This window comes from Anastrepha ludens, chromosome 3 (assembly GCF_028408465.1).
Source record: "Anastrepha ludens isolate Willacy chromosome 3, idAnaLude1.1, whole genome shotgun sequence".
In the NCBI taxonomy this organism is placed as follows: Eukaryota; Metazoa; Arthropoda; class Insecta; order Diptera; family Tephritidae; genus Anastrepha; species Anastrepha ludens.
In genome coordinates this window covers 98,241,866-98,264,136 of record NC_071499.1, presented here as the reverse complement: position 1 = coordinate 98,264,136, position 22,271 = coordinate 98,241,866, and the positions used below count along the sequence as shown (strand labels likewise).

Genomic DNA, 22,271 nt, shown 5'->3' with positions numbered 1-22,271 from the left:
TGCAAACCTAAAAATTCAATACAGATATATCGCCTTTTTTGCTTTTTAGGAAATCACCGTAATACGGCAGACGGGAGTGGTTATTGACCAATTTCGCCCATTTTCAATACCTTGTTTAAACTTTGTCCTGCCATAAGTTCTGTAACAAGTTAAGTCTGTTATAGATATGAAATTATAATGGTTTTTTTGTTAATGAAGCTCATGTAAATATTAAAAAAAAATTTAATTTTTATTCGAAGTGATCACCATTTGCTTTTACACAAGTCTTCAAACGATTAGGCTATTCAGCTAGTGCAGCACACACGGTTTCCCTGGATATTGACATCGCTGCTCGAACCGAAGATTGTTTGAGACTCTTCAAATTTCTGTGAGGTCTTCGGCCGGCCATGTTCTCCAATTCTGACCACAAACTGTAGTTCAATTCATTCAGATCTAGATTTCCAGACGGCCAATCTTCTGCGGCTTTGAACACAGAAATATTGTTTTTTAGCCTTAAAGCGCTTAAATGAAGAGATGTAACGTCTTTATAAGTCACTCCCCACCAAACCATTACGGAGGTTGGATGGTGACCACGCGGAACCCTTGAAACAACATATTTTGTGTCTTTAGAAGTTTTAGCATAGAATTTATCGTTTTGCTTCTTAACAGTGAAAGTTTTTCCATCCGTGAAAATCATATTTTTATGGCCGTTGATCGCGTGATCATCTCTAATTAGTCTTCGCATGGATCTGCTTTTAAGGGAATTTCGCCGAATTCTTTCTCGAACTGTTTTTATAGCTGCACTGGTTCGAACCATGCGAGGACGACCACTTCTTTTTTTGTCTGTTACTTCAAATGATTGATCGTGCGGTAAACAAAAATTCATGAACTATTAAGTTTTTTCTGCAATTCGTAAATCTCACTTGCACTTTTACCACACTTATGTAATGAAATCACTGCAATGTGATTTTCCTTAGCTCACCATAGTTAACAAGCGAAATTTATATAATACCCTTGAACAGAAATATGCTAATTAGGTGTTTTTTAAGACCAGTCAGCTCAGTAAATTGCATATTTAAGTTACATTTGGGTACATTTTTTAAATATATCTGCTACTATTGTATATCGCTGGCATTAACATATTTCACCTCAAAATCTCCGTTTTGTAGTACTTCTCTCTCATAACGATATTTTATATTGATGTGTGCGTGGTACACCGGATTGTTTGCCAATTGTGTACAGTTAGTGAGGGATTTACCGTCATGGGTTTACCACCCCAATCAGCATCGCCAAAGCTCGAAAATGACTTTTTACTTGACGCTCACTGAAAAGGTGATGATAAAATTCCTTCTCACATGGAGGATTATTGAGCCCCGTATCACGAGGACGATATATGGTCACCACAAGCATCAACGTAGATACACTATGTACATCTTTTTTTAGAGAATGAAGAGAATTTTCTCTTAAATGCTATGGACAATATTGCCTTATACAGTTATATACGAGAGCCTGAGAGCCTGGACTGGATTTCCTCCCATTTACAATTCCATTATATTCCACGTCAATAGGTTGTTCATTAACAAAATCCATTTTTTAGAAATGCCCATTTTAGTTTTCCTTCGTGTACAAACCAGACATTGAATAAAAACCAATTTTCTTTAGTACTCATTGCACTTTCCCTAGCTGCTCGGCATCGACGAAGTAATAAAACCTGGCTATTTAGATTGGAGAAGGATTGCTAAGTAAGCGGTCGCAATATCCATTTGATGTAGAAAAAGTTTCAGCTGTTGCATACCGAACTACAGGGACGAAGGTGTCAGTGTAAATAAGACACATTGCTAAGCCCAACATTTCGCCACGAGTCTTGATTTTCAAGTGCTCAATTCTAACGTTTATATTTATATTGACTTTGAATAAAAAATGTATTCACTTTGAATAAAAATATTTGTCCGCTAACTCGCTCTGGCTTTCGGGCTCTCCTTGTGCTTTTGCGTCTTTCTCAAACAGTTTCTTTCAGAGTTCATCGACATTTAAAATCAAAGTAAGCAGTGGTTTTAGAATAAACAAAATTAGAGCTGAACAAATCTTATGTTATAAAATATGTACTAAGGGATACAAAAGTTATAAGTTTTATGGCAAAAGCATTGCCACCACATAACAGTTATTGGATGAGGGAAATGTTTTACTTCGTAGAGTCTATTTTACGTTGACAAGGTTTATATCTTACGTTGTCTAATAACTAATAAGTATGAGTTTTCATTATAGCAGTTATCAATAATATGAAATGTAAGCTTTACAAATCACTTATTTCTGCACATTTTACTCTCTTACTAGGCCAAGGTAGGTAGATAGGTTAGATGGCAAGTAGCACTAAAGTGTCGTTTTGATACCACTACCTGCGAAAAATTACAGGACTTAAAGGAAGAAGACCCATTTACAACCATCCAGTGCTGTTGATGTAGTGGAGGAGAGAAAAGAGATATAGGCTGGAGAACTGCCTATCCACAAAAGACACACTAAGGAACCATAAGCGCCTAGCCGCGAAACCTGGACATTTGTAAAGAAAGTACTCTCTTCTTTGACTCTTTCTCCGCAGGATCCTCACAGCTCCTGCAATGCGAATTGTACGGAAATCCAAGCTTCTCCGCATCGGTTTCGATCACCCAGTGACCGGTGACTACCTCAGCACTACTCCTACTACTACTCAGCACTTTAAACGTCCTGCTACTGTCGTACTGAGGGAAAAGTATTTTTCAAATAGTCTTGAGCTTTTTTAAGAAGAAAATTTTGCAGTTTCCACTTAACAACGGTCAAGGGGACACCGATGTCATTTCTGGAGCTCAGATAAGAGAAATAATTCCTTCACGTTCGATACGTTTGATCTACAGGAACTGGCCAGAAGAGAACTGCAACATGGCGACGCATGATTGCAGCTGGACTATCGGAAAATATACTTACAGTTTGCCAAGAATGAGTTTTGACATTCAAAATAAATCCCTTTCTTTGACTACTTCTTTGGAAAAACAACAACTAAAGCAACAAAAACAAATAACACACTATTTCGACACTCTCAAAAAACTGTTTTTATATTTTGGTTTTTTAATTTCTTTAACTTCGCGCGATTAACTTCGATTTACCGTTATCTCTGCTTTGCAATGATCCCTTTGATGCTTTCGTTTTATCATTCAGTGAAAAAAGTTTGCTCTATTCGGACTTCAAATATAAATACTATGTTTTTAAAATGCCTGGCAAAATATTATCCTTTGATATTACGCAATTATTATATTATACTTGCCACTTGGGTAAAAATGTTTTCGGTAGTATGTCAGACAGTTTATAATGTTATAATGTCTGCAAACCTGCATGATCGCGAAGACCTTTGCTTAAAAAACACTACTAGTTTTCGGTATTTTAAAGGAGACTAATATGTTGGCAGAGTTAGAGAAAACCCCCGCTCCCACTCCAGATTCCCTCTGGGACCCGAGGGTGAAAGCAGAAGTACCTATGTTCGTGCAGACTCCCCCCCTCTTCCAATCCAGTGTGCTTCGAAATATAGCCCTAGCACAACCCTCAAAACCCAGTTCGTGCATAGAAAGATCAGCACGAAGTACAAAGAAGGAAAAAGTAAGTGCAGACTGACGTTAAGGACGGCAGTGGCGCATATTCTACACGCCCCAGTGATGCCAATACATGCAGTCCACTGCACTTTCTCTCATTTAGTGGGGTTATAGCCCTTCCTATTAAGAAAAAGTTTTTTCTAATAGCGGTCGGCAATGACAAACCTCCGAGTGTATTTCTGCCATGAAAAAGCTCCTCATAAAAATGTCTGCCGTTTGGAATCGGCTTGAAACTGAAGGTCCTTCCTTTTGAGGAACAACATCAAGACGCACACCACAAAGAGGAGGAGGAGCTCGGCAAATCACCCAAAAAGGGTGTAGCCCATTATATATATATATAGCCCTTCTGAAGAGCTACCCACCAAACTAGGCAAAATTGGCAGAACCACTAAGTTGCGCTCTAGAGTACGACATCATGTGGCTTCAGACCCCATTTTGTGCTGAATGTAGATTTAATTACTTACTAGGCATAATTTAATATCATCTCTAAGTTGAACCATTGCGTAACATATCATGGAGTCACAATCTCAGTACTAGCATCCCATCGAACTCACACTACCACCCAGCTCGATATTATAAGCAACTAACATGGTCACAAAATACAACAACACTAAATAACGTTAATAATTACCTTAGAAAGCCATTAAAACATTTTAAAATCAATCTAAATACGAACAACAACCAAAAATGAATACGAGTGTACGTATAAATGTATGCACACATGTACGTACATAATTTTGTGAAGTGAAAATGGAAATGTGAATGAAATGGAATCTGCTGAAAGCGATTAAAAAATCGCACTACCCTTTGTAACTATGTACACACTTCGCCTTTTAGAGTAGAATCTCAAATTCATTACCTGAGCCAGGTATCCAAAGATAAAAGTCATGTGCCTATAAAATTTGAATACATTAGTTCATATAGTCCACGTCCGGTGGCGATTATTATTATGACGGGAATTTGCACTTCGACCTAAAGAATCTATACAGTCCGGTTCACTTGATTAGAAGCAATAATTTTTATGGAAGAAAATGGTTATTAAAACAACCGTATTTGATCTAGTTACTCAAGGGTTTCTGATAAGAAGTGAAGACTGTACTTTGCTCGAAAATATTATTCCAACTAACGGTATTTCCCAGCAGTAAAACTTCAGCAGATGTAATATTGTGCTCCATTTATTGGTTCACTTGAATAGAGACACTTAGTTAGCCTACATTCTTTACGCATTAAAGCTATGAAAAGGGATCGTTTTTTAAGCATTCATTGTATCAAGGTGAATCCTATGGCATGGAATGTGATGGCTCTAACACCGAAGGAAACACGCTAAATCCTTAAGATTTCATGGTAATTATTTGGTCAACTTGCGCAAAAGTGCGGCGAAACTCGATTCACTCCTCGTCTCCACCCCCCTTTGCGGCTGAACCATTGACACCTGTGGATATTTCGGAAACTGTTGTTTCTCATTTAGATATTCCAAAAAAACGAAACGCTGGTGTTACACAAAAGCAAAACAATGGGCGGGAAAGAGTTGGAATCTATGCTTAGTGTTGTTTTTACCGAACTGGCTGGGCTCGGAGCTGAGAAGGCTCGAGTGATTTCTCTTCTTCAATCTTTACACGATGATAAACAGATGTTACTTGGAAAGGTTGCGGAGCTTCTCTCTATACTGAGTAAGCTAAACAACTGCATTATTGCTGTAAGCCCTGCGACTGTAAATTCGCCTATTCATGCTGAGGATGATGCTGCTGGTATCGCGCGCGCTAAGGCACATAGTGGTTGCTTTGCTACTCTCACGTCGCTGCACTCACCACTTCGCTGGTCTCTGCTAGTGCCGCGTCGCACTAGTGACTAAGTAAACGAGTAGAATAATTGTTTATCAAAGGAACGCTGTTGATATTGGCGACAATGACAACGCATCTTTTCGTGCTCTTACTGCCTCGTCTTTAAACTTTTATGGTGCTCAAACTCACCAACGTATCGTTGTCTCTCTCCGTTGCCCGTAGGATATACAAAATGGAACAAAACGTATTCCGAATAAAAATACTGCGTTCTTTTAGATACTTATTTACACAACTCATCGGTTTGTGTGTGTTTATGTCTGGTTGAATCGACGCAATGTTACCATTGATATTTTTGCATACACACTCTTACACATACTCGCGTGAGGATTGAGCAGATCAATCTAAACCATTGCGAGGCTGCGCAAGAGCTACTATAACAAAGGGTATACGAAAATAAGGTGGATGTGGATGTGCTAGTCAGCGACCAGCATACAAACCTAAACATTGGAACGTGGGTCTCGGACAGGAAAAGTAAAGCTGATATATGGGCCTGTGGGAAGAAAATACCCTGCAGGACCAACCGCACACCGACAGCGATTACTATACCCGAGCAAACACACATATGTGGTATCTATTTCTACAGTTGCTACGCGCCACCGAAATTGACGCAAGCAGAGTTCGAAAACCTGCTGGATGAACTTGTGCAAAACGCTCGTGGTACCACACCAAACGTGATTGCGGGTGATTTCAATGCCTGGGCCTTGTAATGGGTTAGCACATATACCAATAAAAGGGGAGATGCCCTGATTAAGGCATTCTCACTACTTGATACGGTTCTGCTAAACACTGGGGGAAAAAAAGGTTCGAAGTGAATGCGTCAATAATCGACATCACTGACGCCAGCAGGGCTCTAGTACGATCAGCAAGCTGGCAAGTGTGTGATTTTTACAGTGCCCACCAAGAACGCCTTCAACTCGGCATAATGGTCCCATGTTATAAAGGCTCTAGAAGAGAAAAAAACGCCAGCATACCTAGTACGGGTTTTAACAGTTATCTGTCGGAAAGAGTTCTTCTATTTAAGACAGATGAAGATCCTAAGAGATATGCAGTGACGAGCGGAGTAATGCAGAGATCTGTATTGGAATGTGCCATATGATGGGCTACTGCAACTACCAATGCCAAGAGAAGTGCAAATAATAGGATACGCAGATGACATTGCGTTGACCATAGTCGCCAAAACAATCCCTCAGATTCAGAGCATCTGCAGTGAGGCAACAACAAAGGTCTAAAATTGGCTAACGGCGGTTAAACTACAGCTAGCAGGCCAAAAAAACAGAAGCAGTTCTCATTACTAGTAGAAAAAGTTAGAAACGACCATACTAAACATTGATGGGTTTAATGTCACAACACAAGTAGCCCTAAGATATTTGGGTGTAATGATCGATGCTCGACTAAGCTTCAAGGAGCACATTAAAGAAGCATGCGGAACAGCAGCCATGGGGACGGGGGCGCTGCAAAGAATTATGGCCAACATCGGTGGTCCCACTCAGAGCAGAAGAGCGCTCCTGGCTAGAGTTCCCCAGTATACGCTCATGTATGCAGCACCCATATGGGGTAAAGCCCCGATACAGAAAACATACGCGAAGAAGGCGGAAATAGGTTTAAGACTAAGTGCCCTTAGAGTTGCCTGTGCTTTCGGGCAGTGTCGTATGAAGCAGTATGTGTCAAATCGGGTATCATGCCACAAGATATAAAGGCCTCTGAACTGAGTAGAGTCTACGACAAAGCAAAAGCCTGAACAGGCGAATAACGCGGAAACTAAAGCTACAGAGGTCGGAGTTAGGCTTTAGTACGTGGGCGTACTGTGTCGCAATTCCAGTTTAGTACTAATATTGACTGTGCGTGGTCCCAAATAAGGTGGACCTTTAGCGATCAGTATGAACCGTGCATGCCGTATATGTTGGCGGTATCTATGTAAGATTCCCCCTTCGGATAAAAAACAAAACACACCCGCGTTATCATTTACAAATTTTACGGTGTGACAAAAAAAAAACAAAATTAAATATACTTTTATGGAGACCTAGCACAACTTGTGGCTATAGAAAAACTAAAAAAAAAAGGTATAGGAGAAACAGTATAAACACATCATATTTATTGGAGTATAGATATACAGTACAGTGCAGCAATCAATGAAAAGTCGCCACTCATTTGATTCGTGATAATAGTCCAAGAGGTAGAATAATTCTTTTACAATAAACAATTTTGTCATTCTCTTCATCAGTTTCGAATACTTCTCTGTAAGAAATTCGATCATCATCTTTCCGGAAATACGTAATTCTGAAGTCGTCATCAACTAAATTCCATTGTTTAAATCGAGAAGCGAGCGTTTCAGATTGTCTTCCCGATAGAAGTAAATCACGAGAAAGATCCTGAAAATCTGAATTTGATACAATGTGTCGTTCTGAAGACTTAGAATCAGACGGAAAGTACATGTTCATTCTAAGTCTTCAGAACGACATTCATTGTTATTAGTTTGATCATCATCAGCAATGAGTTGAACTTCCTTCAATACATGACCTGCAGTTGAGTCAATTATATCGTCCAAGACTACGGGTTTCTTAACAGTTGCAACATCAGCATACTTTATGTGCTTTCGAGTTTTATAATGATGACCGTTTACGGCCGTTTTACAAAAATAACAGTCATCTGGTTTATGATAAGGCTGATGATGCCATATCATCGGAGAATATAAGGAAATTCGACTTTTCTGGCAACGTTTTGATTTATATCTCTTAAATTTCAATGAACACTCAGTACAAGCAAATTCCGGTTCATACCAGCGATCAGAAGTATTATATGTAAGCTTAAAGAAATCGTTGTAGCCATCAACCAGAGCTTTATTATTCTGTAACTTCAACCGATGCTTTTGATCCACCAACAAACCACATATGAAATAAAACTTATTCCGATTACCGCACATTAAAACAATAAAACTTTGACGTTTTAATAAGGTTATATTATAATAGGGTAAGGCTTTCTCAAGTGGGCCACAAAATTACCAAAGTGAATATTTTGCGATGAAATTCAGCCAGGACTGAGTTCTATCATCCAGAAGCACACTCAGAAAATTTTGTTGTAAAATTCCAAATAGTTCTTCTTTTTTCTGATGAAGAGAATGACAAAATTGTTTATTGTAAAAGAATTATTCTACCTCTTGGACTATTATCACGAATCAAATGAGTGGCGACTTTTCATTGATTGCTGCACTGTACTGTATATCTATACTCCAATAAATATGATGTGTTTATACTGACACTTGTTATCATTTTCATGCTTCGAAACGCGCCCTTATTCCGATTTAGCGTCAGTTATACCTACATACCAAATTCGTAAAAAAAAAAGATAAAATCTTAAAACTCACACAACTCTATGAATTTTAATTCAATTACCGTCAAATATAGCTCATTCGAATTAAATTTACTATAACAGTAGTGTACCAAAAAACATCCTCAATATCGGATAATATTGCTAAAATGATGTCAAAGTTGAAAAAATAGAGAAAAAATAAAAAAATTCCAAATACTTCCGTCTACAGTCTCGTCAGTTGTCATTTGAGAAAAATTGTCAACACACTGTCAAAAAGGCTTGTTTTTGGATTTTCGAACTATAAAAACAAATTCGAAATCGGATGGAAATTGGCGAAGTTAGGAGTGATTGTTCACATCAACCTACTGAAAAACGGTTTTATGGCCATAAAATAAGACTTTGGGGGTGTATTTGAAATTTCTCCTATACCATTGTTCTTAGTTTTACTATACCTACAAGTTATACTAGGTCTCTATAAAAGTATAATTTCACTGTCGCACAGTGTTTTCATTGTATAATAAGCCAAAGTCAAAAACCATCAAATGCAAATAGTTCAATTATCTATAATTAACATTATTCAACATTGTTTTTAAGTTATTTTAATGAAATTTTAAATTTTCTAAGTTTATTTTGTAAATTATTTCGAAATGTACTGTTTAGCAACACTGTGTGGTGAGAGAGCAATCGGTTGACACGATTATACGGAAACAATCTAATCTAATCAGCTTATGAAGGTGGTAAGAGTCTCCCGACGAATGTCGTTAATTGTCTGTCTAAACACTGTCCGATCCAGTAATTGACGGTCTGTTTTGTCCTGGATATCGACCGCGTAAGTAAGGGGGTGCCTCCTGGCATGCCTGGGCGGTGGCTCAGGCGCTAGCAGGTGTCTGCATGGGTGAGACCTGCGGTAACACACTAGCAGGAACTGCTTGCTGAGCCGTTTCTTATGCTCATTTACAGGGAGCACATGTGCCGCATTATGTAGGTGTTGACATCAGGAGGCATCCCGTCGCAGTCCGAATAGCAGTGTTTTCGCATGTCTGAATCTTTGTCCACTGCGAATCACTGATTCCAAGCGACGAGAGAAGCGCAGCATAGTTTAGAACGGGACCGCCATTTGGCAATTGCGGTTGTATGCGCTGAGAAGGAGGGCAGACTGTCGAAAGTTACCCCCCAAGATTTTGGGGTTGTAACAGTCGAAATTGGTGTGTCATCGACTTTTACCTTAAGTTGCAGTTTGACCTCCTTTGACCAGGTGGTTAAGAGGGTCGCCGTGGATTTAGTGGGGGAAAGTTGTAGGTTCCTCGCAGCAAAGAAGCGAAAAAGGCAGGCGAGGTGGTCGTTTACCTTGGCGCACAGGCCATCAATGTCATTGCCCGACGCCGTCGTCGGCGTAGAAAACCAGGGAGACTCCCTCTGGTGCCTGGGGGAGTTTCGAGATATAGAAGTTAAAAAGCAAGGGTGAAAGGACACCACCCTGCGAAACTCTTTGCATTATTTTCCTCTGTTTTGAGATTTGTTCTCGAAATAGCACCGACGAATGACGACCACTCAGGTAGTTCTCTGATCACCTCTTCATCCCTGGCGCGGGTGTCGAATGTAAAATATCCTTTAGTAGCGTGGCATGGCTGAATGTACCGAAAGCCTTTTTAGGTCCAACGCTAATAGGACAGTCCTCTCGCAGAGACGGTTTTGGTTGAGCCCGCGGTTTATCTGAGTGTTTATGGCGGTGAGTGCTGTAGTGCTACTGTGCACTCTTCGGAAGTCATGCTGGTGTGAGTCAGGGGTCATATGATTCGTGTAGAGTGGGTGTAGAACGGCTTCAAGGATGTTCACTACTGGGGAAAGGAGAGTAATCGGACGATAAGACTCCTCTTGGTTGACGGGTTTCCCAGGTTTCAATAGTGGGACCACTCTCCCTGATTTCCACTTGTGAGGAATAATGAAAGTGGCATAGGCATATATGTAGACCCTTGTGAGGTACTCTACTCCCAATGGACCCAGCGTTTTCAACATCAGCATATTGAACCTCATCGCTGGAGAAAGTATATTAATTGGCGTACTGTTTCTCATCAGTTTGTGCAGCCGTCGTATGGCACTACGCTTGGATCTGTCGGCCACCTTGTCGTCGTGCTTGGTCGGGTTCGTCAGGGACCTTACGGTAGATCAGAGCTTACTCACACCACAGGTGAAGTTGCAGGACTTCAAGTGCTCTTCCCATTTAGTTACCAGTTGCCGGATCTCCACATTGATATCCTTTATGCGAAGATCTCCGAGATCGGCTTGGTGTAGGGGGTCACGCTCGTTTGCTAGAACGGCAGGTATGAAGCAAGCATCGGTGGGAATGGGGAGAGCGGCGAAGATGTCTTCAGTAAATTCCACGAATCTGGTCTAATCAGCTTTATAAAAGTTGATGTATGACCGGTGATCCGCGGAAAAAAAAGTCGGCAAGTTTCTCGATCGAGATGATAATGAAGCAAGCGTAATGAAGCGAGCCGTGTCGGCTCATAAAGCCGATTATGTTATCTTTCTTGCTCGTAAGACCGTTACATTTAAATTGAAGAAGCTTGAAGCTCCTGCTCGTAATACGGGGTTTGAGGGACGTGTTGAGTTGTCTGTGTTGGAACTGTTGTGCGTTTCGCTGTCTTTGTTGTGGACTGATGGTGGTCGGTGGCCACGCCATAGGGGCGGTTTCGGGTGATGGGCTCTACAGTTGGGGGCAACGTAGCCACGCGTCCACTCACGGGTGGTGTGTGGGCCAGGGCATCTCCAAAAGTGGCACCAGCCATTGCAAGAATTGCACTTGACTGTTGTCAGGTTCCGAGGAAGCTCCCTTATTTTCCTTGAGTTTTTGAGTTATTTACTTTTTCGTTTTTTTGTGGTACTGCTTGCTTCTACTATCTTTACAAGACCGATAAACTCTCCTTGTCTAACACTGATTGACTCTTGTTGGTTATTGACCTAAAAACAAACTTGTAGCATTTTATTCCATTGAAAAATTTAAATTCTTAAATTTTTATCTACTGCTCCCTCACACAAATTCAAATGAGAATGCAATCCCACATTCCCCTTTTTTATACTTGTGATACCTACTTTTCTCCCAAAACACAATTTCCCTTTTCCGAAGTTCATTTTAGATAAAAGTAAAGGGAAAGAGGAAAAAATTACCTAGGAATTTTTATTCGTGATAGGAGGAAAAGAAATAGAGGAAAAGAAAATAGAGAGAGGGTTTTTATTCAGAATCGGGCTGACAGATTCAAAAGGGGAGAAGAAAAAAATTATAATGGAAAATATAATTTCATAATTTACATATTTCTGGTACGTTTTAGAAATTCAAGAAAATGATTAATACAAAAATTATAAGGTTCAGAGATTATAAATTACATTTCTGCACCGTGAAATAATACCTTAATGTCTCCTTCAGCTGATCCTGTAGCGAAAAACTCCTCGTGGGGATCAAGAGCTATACACTTTATAGCAGCTTCATGCGCCTGAAAGAAAATAAATCACATTATATCAAACTTGTTCATATACGATTATGTTTACACATAAGTCCAAACAAATGGTTAACTGAAACAAACTTATATCGGATTGTACCTAATTGTTATATGAACTTTTATTTTTTTTTTTCTTATCTTACAGTTTATTTAAACACCGCGGTGTGTCAAAAAGAATTTCCCCAATAAAGAACGATTCATCATTCCTCTCCGAAAAACTTTTAGATTGCTGTAAATAATTTTTGGTCGGAAAGTGTCGAGGCTACGATAATGACACTCCTAGTTGTCAAGCCGTTCGGACCCAAGACTAATAGAGGAGGTTAAGCCAACATCAAAATCATATGTCGAATGAGAAAATTTATTCAAATTGGTTGATGGCCAAAAGTCTCCCAAATAAGTTTTTATTACAATATTCTTAAAAGAGCTTAAAATATTGATTATAAGAAGTAATAAACCGGCACCTCACTTATAACCTATCAGTAATAATTTGTATCAAAAATGCTCTGAAGTAATTATACACTAAAAAAATCTATTTTCATAGCACTTTTAATGTTTTAAACTCCATCAACACTAATGCTGCTACTGCTGTGTTAAGAGAGGTTAACAGCCTTATTCTCTATTACGGACGAAAGTTATCATTGGCATTCCCTACGTTGTTCGCCAACGCTTACGCTGTAGCAGAATGTGAGACAACATTAGTCATATGCGGAATTACCATATGTAATTCATTCAAGTATTAAAATAATACTAACATGCAAAGTTTCTATTTTTTTTAAGCAAACTTTTGAATATCTGGTAGTGCTCGTCTGCATTGTTTACATACTTATTCCTTTATACACATAATCGTTTGTTTACATAAGCGTTTGCTTGTTTTCATTATTGGTGTTTTTATACTTGTGGAAGTTATTTTTGTTAGTGTAGATTTTTGTGGGGATGATGTAGTCCATGATGTTGTGGGTGGTGCTGTTATAGATGGTATTGTATTCCATTACAAATTTAACACAACGACAGCCAAATTATTTCCGTTGAACTTGACAATACTCTTTTACCTATTACTAGGAATAGGGGATGTTATTTCTTACGTTATAGACACAACAGTTTCCGCCTGCATTTGTTTTCGAATTGCGGAATAGAAACAGGCGAACGATAGGACTCTGACACGAAACGAACGTAGTTAAAGACTTGGAAGATAGTTAAGGACTTGCTTGAATTGCGATTAATATAAAATTTTTTTTTTTTAATTATTTTTCTTTTAGCACTATGCTAATACTGGACTGACTGCCCACATATTTGACAGTCGTATTTATACTTATACCTCATCTCACTGTTTTAGGTACATGACTTGTATATTCGTTTTTTTGTTTGCTGTTTAGGAAAAACATGTTTATCTCTTGTTATTCTTAAAATACATATGTTTATCTTTTGTTTTTCTTAAAATATGTTTATCTTGTGGGTGTTCTTAAAATATGTTTGGATTTGTTCAGCACTGCATGATTATACTTAGAATTTACTTATTTATTTTTATTTATTATTTGTGAATGAAATCATTGCTTAACTACATTCGCTTCGCAATAGAGAATGGTGATGGCGTAAATAACAGTAGAACCGTTAAGAGCAACAACAGGCACTGGCGATGATATATCTAATTTTTGTTTTAATTATAACACTGTGCGTAATAAGGTTTCCAAGCCAACGTTGTAGTTGATATCATTGGTCAAAAGAATTGGTTGCATCTAACTTCCTTTAAATCGTGAAATCCGTTGATAATATAGTTTCTTGTTGATTTGCTGCCCAATATGCTACCTAGTAGCACATAATCTCTATATGCAGCTCATATTCATAACTGGTTTCATATCGATGATTAGAATGAAGGCAGACATTTATGCGTTTTAGGCGATTTTAACCTGAATAAGAGACCAGACATCGTTTGCTAAATAATATTGATCTAACTCCCTCCAATGTAAAGTATCCCTGTGAAATGAACTTTTAGATAGACTTTTTACAAACGCTCTTTTCTCATTTTCAAATCTGATAAGCATCTTATTCCCCTATCTTTAACGCTCTTTGCTTCCTTTGTGGTTGCATAAGCAATCCTGATATACTAAACAATAAAAAGGCTGAAGGTTATTTACATTATTACATTTAAACTCTCCAACTCGATTAAAAACATCATAAAGTAAAGTTCATCAAGTTTATGAATTAGTCTAATGAACTTGATACATCTTTGTATCACAGCTCTATACCTCGTTTTGAAGATGAGTTAAAGACTATTCCAAAGCTTTATGAAATTAAGTCCGATCCAATATCCCAACATGGTTTCGGACATTCTATAGTTACCAAATTGGCAGTCTATTCCGCGAACTGTATATTAGCCTTTAAGAGTGGATATAAGGTGGATACTATTCACATCGATTTTTCTAAAGCATTTGATATAGTTACACACAATATTTTATTACTAAAGCTTGAATGATTGGGTTGCCACTCCATGTATAGCGCTGTTCAATAGGTGCGCTTCAACTTTTTTCCGATAGGGAGGGCGAACGACGCAATATTTTTTATTTTTCGCTTGTCATTTGTAAACTTCATTAGTATACATTTCATCATGGAACGCTACACACTTGAGCAACGATTGCAAATCGTGCAAATTTTTTATGAAAATAATCGTTCTGTTGCTGCTACTTTAAGAGCGTTACGACCATTTTACGGTCCATTTAACAAGCCGTCCCGTTTTGGGGTTATGTGAAGTCATTGGTCTACAGTAACAAGCCGGCGACGATTTGTGAGCTCAGAGCCAATATTGAACGCGAAATTGCTGGAATTTCGGCCGATTTATGCAAAAGAGTGGTCGAAAATTGGGTTCAACGATTGGACTTCGTAAAACGTGCACGCGGTGGTCATGCAAAAGAAATCGAATTTCATACTTAAATGTATATGTTCAAACTCGATAATAAAAAAAAAATTAGTTAAAAAAGTCAAACCGTTTGTGTTTTATTCAAAAAAGTTCAAAAGTTGAAGCGCTCTTACTGAAAAACCCTATATTTAACGTGGTTACGTTCATATAAAGTCTGTCTACTAGAAGCGTGATCGCCATAACCTAGAAACTATTTCAGTAAATCGATTCGAACAACCTGCAGTGCATGGGCTTACAATATTTATTATACGCAATATAAACATTAAAATATATATTTACTACCATTAGCTATAACGGCTTCATGCCTTCGAATCATATTTTGTGCTAATTTCTGCGCAAGTTGTAAAGGCAATCGGCTCCAAATCCGTCTTGCCTTGATAACTGCTTGACCGTCCATATTTGTTTTGTGTGAGTTTTACCTTAAATATTGCCAAACATTTTCAGAAGACCTATCCAACAATTCAATCCCATCCCAGTTCTTCTAAACATCTTCGCAACAAACAGTAATAATATTTTTTGGTAATTTTTATTAATCAAAAATGCATTAAAATTGGTAGTAAACGCAAATAGATTACCAAATCGTTTTTCCGAGAATCGACCCCAAACATGAACCTTAAAAGGATGTTTTCATTGTCGATTATCAGCAGAACACTAAGACCCACGTTCTGACTTAGCCTGAGTCCGTACAAGTCTTATATTAACACCACTTTTCTTTAAAACTGTTTCAACTTCACCCAACGATATGTTCGGCTTTGTCACAAACAAATCAATGATTTGCGCCTTGTCCGGGGAAGTCGTCAACGTTTTTAATTTCGGTATCCCATTGCACCGTTTGCAGATGCACATGAAATTAGTAGATTTTTAGGGTATATACATAGTAACACTGATTTAAATCATTTTTCATTCATGGATCTCTTTTTGTAAATTTTACACAAAACGAATAAATCGCACAACGCGTATTGCGAAAAGGATACGCCTATTTAACAGCATTTAATTTTTTTTTAAAACGCAACTCTAAATTTGGATTTTGCCGGTCACGCTTCTATAAGATTGTATGTATGTACACCTAATTCTGTTTTTAAACGGTCTTTTTTTACACGGTTTTGATATAACACGGTCTGAAAATAAAATATTTTTAATTTTTTAGCCGATTTTATTTCATTTAGCGTGATTTAAAATTTTTTGTGCTTGAATTTTTTTTTGTCAAATTTGATTTTTGCCAAATAGTTTCCTACCACAAATTTAGGGGAATTTCCCTTTTGTTCATACAAGCAAATTTACTGGTCACAGCAATTGAAATGTGTTAATATTTTGTGAATAATCAATGCAATCAGACGTGTTTGGTAAAGAAATTTTTTATTAGCAAATTTGTTTATCCAACGTTACATTAAATTTAACGCATTAAGATAAAAGCCAAGCCAAAAAATATTTTATATTTATTCAGTTATTTATATTTTTTAATTTTGTTAAATATTTTATGTAATATATGCCTAAGAAAATGTCGAATACAAAACTAAAACGGAAAGCAATTTCTTTGGAAACCAAAACTGAAATTTTAGATCGCCTTCGAAATGGAGAAGGTTCAACATTTCTTGGCAAAATGTTCGGTTTAAATGAAGCCACAATAAGAACTATAAAAAAAATTAAATTTCAATTAGGCAACCGGCGATTTCTGGAACGAAACTATCTGTTAAGCCTTCATCATACACTAGAGATGCTACTAAAGAAAAAATGGAAAAAGCACTCATTATATGGCTTGAGGACAATGCACAAAAATAAATTCCCGTAGACGGAAACAATATCAAACAGCAAGCATTAAGGTTTTAAAAAATGATAAAAGACGCACCCGGGCATCCTCAGTTGGAACACGAAAATGTAAAAGTTTTGTTCCTGCTACCGAATACCACATCCCTAATCCAACCACTGGAATGACCCCGCAACATTTAAAACTTACTACATCAAAAGAACATTCCAGTACATTTCGGACACTTTGGATAAGGATAAAACTCTTACAGTAATTGCGTATTAAAGATTGCGTTAAACATGCTACTTTAGCATTATCAGATTTACGACCATCAACCTTAAACGGATGTTGGAGAGCAATTTGGTCAGAATGTGTAAAACGTAAAAATCCTGTGGATTCAATCCCAATATAATTGATTTGGCTCACGCAGTTGGTGGGGAGGGTTTTGATGACTTGGTATTCGGTGACATTGATGAACTGAAGTTCTTAGCGAAGAGGAAATATTACATTTTGCCTCACAGAATGCTGATTCTATAGAAAGCAGTGATAGTGAAGAACCTGTAAAATTAACTGCAAATTCAATTCAAGAAGGACTTACACTTGCAAAAAAATTAGGACACCATTTCATCACGAATGATCCCAATGTCGAAAGAGCTGCACAATTCCAACGTGAGCTGAATTCTTGTACGGCTCGTTACAAAGAATTATACAAAGAGGTAGCAAGAATTGGCAAACAACGGCTAATAACAGAGTTCATTGTATGCATGGAATAAAGCAATTGCCTCAAAAGGATCAAAATCGTAACATTAACATAGCTTTAATTTGGTTAAAAATTCTTCAGTCATCTGATAAAAATGTTGAAATAGTTGATCATAAATTTATGGTATCCGGCCATTCTTTTTGCCAAATGACAGCAATTTTGGTTTGATATAAACTAAAATTAAAAAATCGAATTATTTATACAAAGCTGAGCATTATTATAATTTAATAGAAATACGTAAAAACCCCCATTTTTGGTAGTACAAATAGCTCAGAAAGATTTCATTTCGACAAAACAACAAAAAGAATCATCGAATAATAGAAAAAAACTCCAATGGAGAAGCTGTGTCTTGGCAAAAAATACAATGGATCTGATTTCTAAAAAATGCTCCATATAAGATGTTTTATAAAACTTCCTTAGATGACAATTCCGAGTTCAAAGTACAGGGTGGCTGATGAATTTTGCTACATTAAGAAACTCAAATAACTTTTTTTTTAGTGTATGGAACTCATTTATTTTTTTTTCAAGTTGAAGGTCATTAAATTTTATTAAATGTAGCTTAACTAGTTTTAAAAATAATTGAATTTAAATGCCCCCATGCTCGTTGACACAAGTGCGGCATCTTAGTAAAAAGTTGTTCATTGCTGCTTTGAGAGTTGCGACAGGAATAGCCGCAATTGTTGCCCGAATGGATTGTTTAATTCATCCAAATTTGTTGGCTTTGTTTTATAAACTTCTTGTTTACATAAACCCCACAAGAAAAAGTCAGGTGCAGTAAGGTCAGGCGACCTGGGGGGCCAACGAAATTCGGAGTTTCTTGAAATCAGTTTATTGGGAAATTTTCGTCGCAACTCTGTCATAACAGTCTGGGCTATGTGAGACGTTGCCCCATCTTGTTGAAACCACACAGAGTTGAATGGAATTCTCTTTCGGCGTAGTTCTGGATGGAAAAATTCTTTCAGCATTTTCAAATAACGGTCTCCAGTAACCGTAACGGTGTGACCATTTTCTTCAAAAATCACGCGAAGAGGATGCAATTCCGTCTCGTGGAGTATCTGTGGGTTAGAAGTACTCCATATTCGACAATTTTGTTTGTTCACATTGCCGTTTAAATCGAAATGGGTCTCATCAGACATGAAAAGGCAGTTTAACATGTTTTCGTCTTCTTCCACCATTTGCAGGATCTTCTGGCAAAATTCCAAGCGAATCGGCAAGTCTGCTGCATTCAGTTTGTTAACCATTTGAATTTTGTAGGGAAATAAGTCTAAATCTTTGTGCATTATTGTTTGCAAAGACTGTCGGCTGACACCAAGTTGAGCAGATAAGCTTCTTGTTGAAACCCTTGGATTGCTTTGTATAGCTGCAGCTACAGCAGCGATCGTTTCCTCCGTCCGAACTGGTGGGTTTCGATGATAAGGCCTTCTTGCGACTGTCCCTTGCTCAGCAAAATTATTCACCAGTCTCATTATGGTCCATCTGTTCGGGGGATCGCCGCCAAACATCCGCCTGTACTCTCTCTGTACCAAAACTACGGACTCCAGTGCGTGATAGCGGCGGACTATCCAAATTCTTGTTTGCGTGTCCCAGTTATCCATTTTAATAAATTTTAAAGATCAATCTGCAAATTAAAACAAAAATGGAACAGATAACTTAAAAAGAAAAAAAGTTATTCAATTTTTTTTTGGTAGCGGCTTTCATCAGCCACCCTGTATTAGACCTCTCACCTAAAAGAGGAAGACCTAGAATATACGAAAATATTGATTTGCTTCCATTATACACCACTATTAGACCCATAACAGTCGTAAATATTACATATGATGGATTTACTACACTATATCCCACCAATTACTTTATTTCCCTAAATACTAATAATTTACTTAGTTACAATGAAATGAGTTTGAATAAAATGTTAATTACCAATAAAAATGTTTCCTTGATTGTATAACTAATTTATAAAGTCATGCAGTTAATTTTGAAAGTGGTATAAGACATTTCAACCTTTCAAAACCACATTTCCTTTTAAAAATGGGTATAAATTTCACAACCATAATAAATACTTGTTTGTTGGCACTACTTTACTGTCGAAAAATCATATTCCATAATACAAAAATATTTTTTAATCCTTTAAAATGAAAACTCTAAATATCTCGAAACAAGGAAAATCTGACTTATACCACTTTCAAAATCAAGGGCTCATATAGAGGATTTTGAGTGGTAACAACATTCGATAACAAATTTGCAGAGAATAAAATGCCTGCCAAAGGACAGTTAGTTTAATTACCATTACTGTCTAAATTATAAGTATTCAAGTAGGTTATTTTATACAATCGATAACCATCCCATTATAATCCTTAAATTTCAATAAACATATTTAAATATTTTATAAAATAAAGTCCTAGCTCAAGCCCTGGAGCAGATGGGTGTGCAATAGAATTACCTGAAATCGGTGCTTAAGGGTCCTCTGTCGTACGTCGAAAATACATATGTCGCCTTTCTTTCCACATGATATCAATAACTGGTGTTGTGGAGCAAAACACAAGCAAGATGATCCTTGATCATGGCACGTAAACGCTGTAAAGATTTTAATAAATATTTTCATATAAATAAAAATTAAAAGAGTAAGTTTTTGATGTTATACAGCGTTTTGCAAATACACAAGGACATCTTTATTTTCTTAAGAATTAAACTAATACAATATATCTTCTCTTGAGTTTCCACAAAGCGAAAAATGAATCAAAGGTTGTAGTTTTTCATATAGTTTTACACTTTGTATCTTTTGAAGTGTTTCGATGTTGTCTTATAGAGTAAAAAATTCCGATCTACCACTGCAATCTTATCTTTGTTCCTGCAACCGCGACAGTCATTAGAACGAAACGCTTAGGTTTTCCCTTTATTCACATTAGGTGATGATACCAACTTTTGTACTAATGAAAGGTCGATCTAAATTGATTGCTTCTAGGTCAAGCCTGTCTCCGCGGAATGTTGAGGGTCTACGGCATCATCGGTATGCTATTACGTTTCTTCCGAAACTTTATGCAAGGCAGGAAGCTTTTTGTAATGATTAGTTCTACTAACTCGAATACCTTTATCGATGCTAATGTGCAAATTATAAATTTTTCCACCTCAGATAATTGAATGTTGTGTCCCACCGCTAAACATTTGAAGTTCGTATAAAAGCTGCGTCATAATTAATAAAAATTGGAACTATTAAGCTTTGAAAAATGACTGCACTCCCCTCTGCTTAATGACAGAAGGGTTTGCCACAGTCGATCGGACATGACAGGTAACATCAGTTTAGTCCATCTGCAGCCTCTCCCAGCCTGCCAAGCTCACTTGTGGGTGGTATTTACCCATTTGCTAACCGTGGCTGTAATGGCCACAGAAGGGAGTGGCAAAACGGGCTCTGGGCCAAAGAAGTTGGCCTCAGAGCTCATCTTCGCTAAGGAGTCAGAGGTCTCGTTACCCGCGATACCCACGTGTCCCGGGACCCATGTTAGCATCAGGCTATTATGTCTACCGACAGGACTTGACTACCCCTGATATGGTTGGGGGGATGTCTAAGGCAATAAGCACAGCTTGGCTGTCGCTGCAGACACATATAGATCTGCCTTTCCATTGGTTTTCCACAACAAAGTTCTTCGCTTCTTGAACTGCATACACCTCCGCTTGAAACACAGATGCATGTATTCCAAGAGCAAAGAGCAGTTTTGTCCCGCTGGATTCCACGTAGACCCCAGAGCCGGAGCCATGCTCGGTCCTGGAGCCATCCATGAAAATGCGAAAAAACTGTTTGCCGGGCTCATTTTCTGTTCATTTTCTGTTCTCATTTCATATCTCTTTTCAAGTACGACTCTTAATGGCATGGAGTCAAGGGGCATGGAGAGAATCGTTGGTCCGACGTCCATGCCTTCCCTGTTTTCCAATTCCGGACAGGGGCCGTACCAGTTCCCATTGTGTTTCAGCCTGCAGATGGCCTTCAAGGCCTCTCCTGGATGAAAGCATCAAGTGGTGGCAAACCAAGCATCCAATGCCGGGCCTGAAGTAGTCGGAAAAGCTCCGGTGCAACAGATGGCAACAGTGTGTTGTAGTCTCGATAAGGTCCCCCTGACTCCCACGAGAGAGAGTCTTCTCATCCAGACCTCTGATGAACAGGTGATAATAAGTCTTATCATAGCCGTGCAGGTCCATAGGACTTTGCTAGGAGAAAAACCCCACGTTTTCCCAAAGACAGCTTTGCACTGCCAGAAGACTGTCAGTGCTTTGGATGTTTTGGTTTCAATATGTGACTTGCGCGTTTTGGTGCGGTTTGCGCATAGCCTGTTAGCACAGAACCAAGTGTCAATCATATCCAGAGTTTTCTGCACTTTTCCAAAGATGTTCATAAGCGTAGAGCCCGTTAACAAATAGGCAACGTCGTCTGCATATGCTTAGGTGTAGACTCCAACATCATTTAAGGTGGTGAGTAGAGGATCTATTACCATGACTCAGAGCAATGGAGACAGCACACCACCTTGCAGACAGCCTCTGTTATCCCCGGATGACACCAGCAGATTCTTCTCCGCCCGCACCGTGACGTTTTTTTTGGGTTAGCATTGAGCGAATCCAATTCACATCCA

General features: G+C 38.1%; 1 protein-coding gene across 2 annotated transcripts in view; it reads right to left on the bottom strand.

Moving 5' to 3' along the window:
• The window catches only part of LOC128858552 (dmX-like protein 2), a 147,781-nt gene that overhangs the window by 4,956 nt on the left and 120,554 nt on the right, over nucleotides 1–22,271 (bottom strand). For both annotated transcript variants that reach the window (XM_054094932.1, XM_054094933.1), the window contains 2 exons: nucleotides 20,093–20,226; nucleotides 12,151–12,234 (listed from right to left, as the gene is read on the bottom strand). In XM_054094932.1, coding sequence (XP_053950907.1) covers nucleotides 12,151–12,234; nucleotides 20,093–20,226 — 218 coding nt within the window. The remainder of the gene's footprint in view (nucleotides 1–12,150; nucleotides 12,235–20,092; nucleotides 20,227–22,271) is intronic.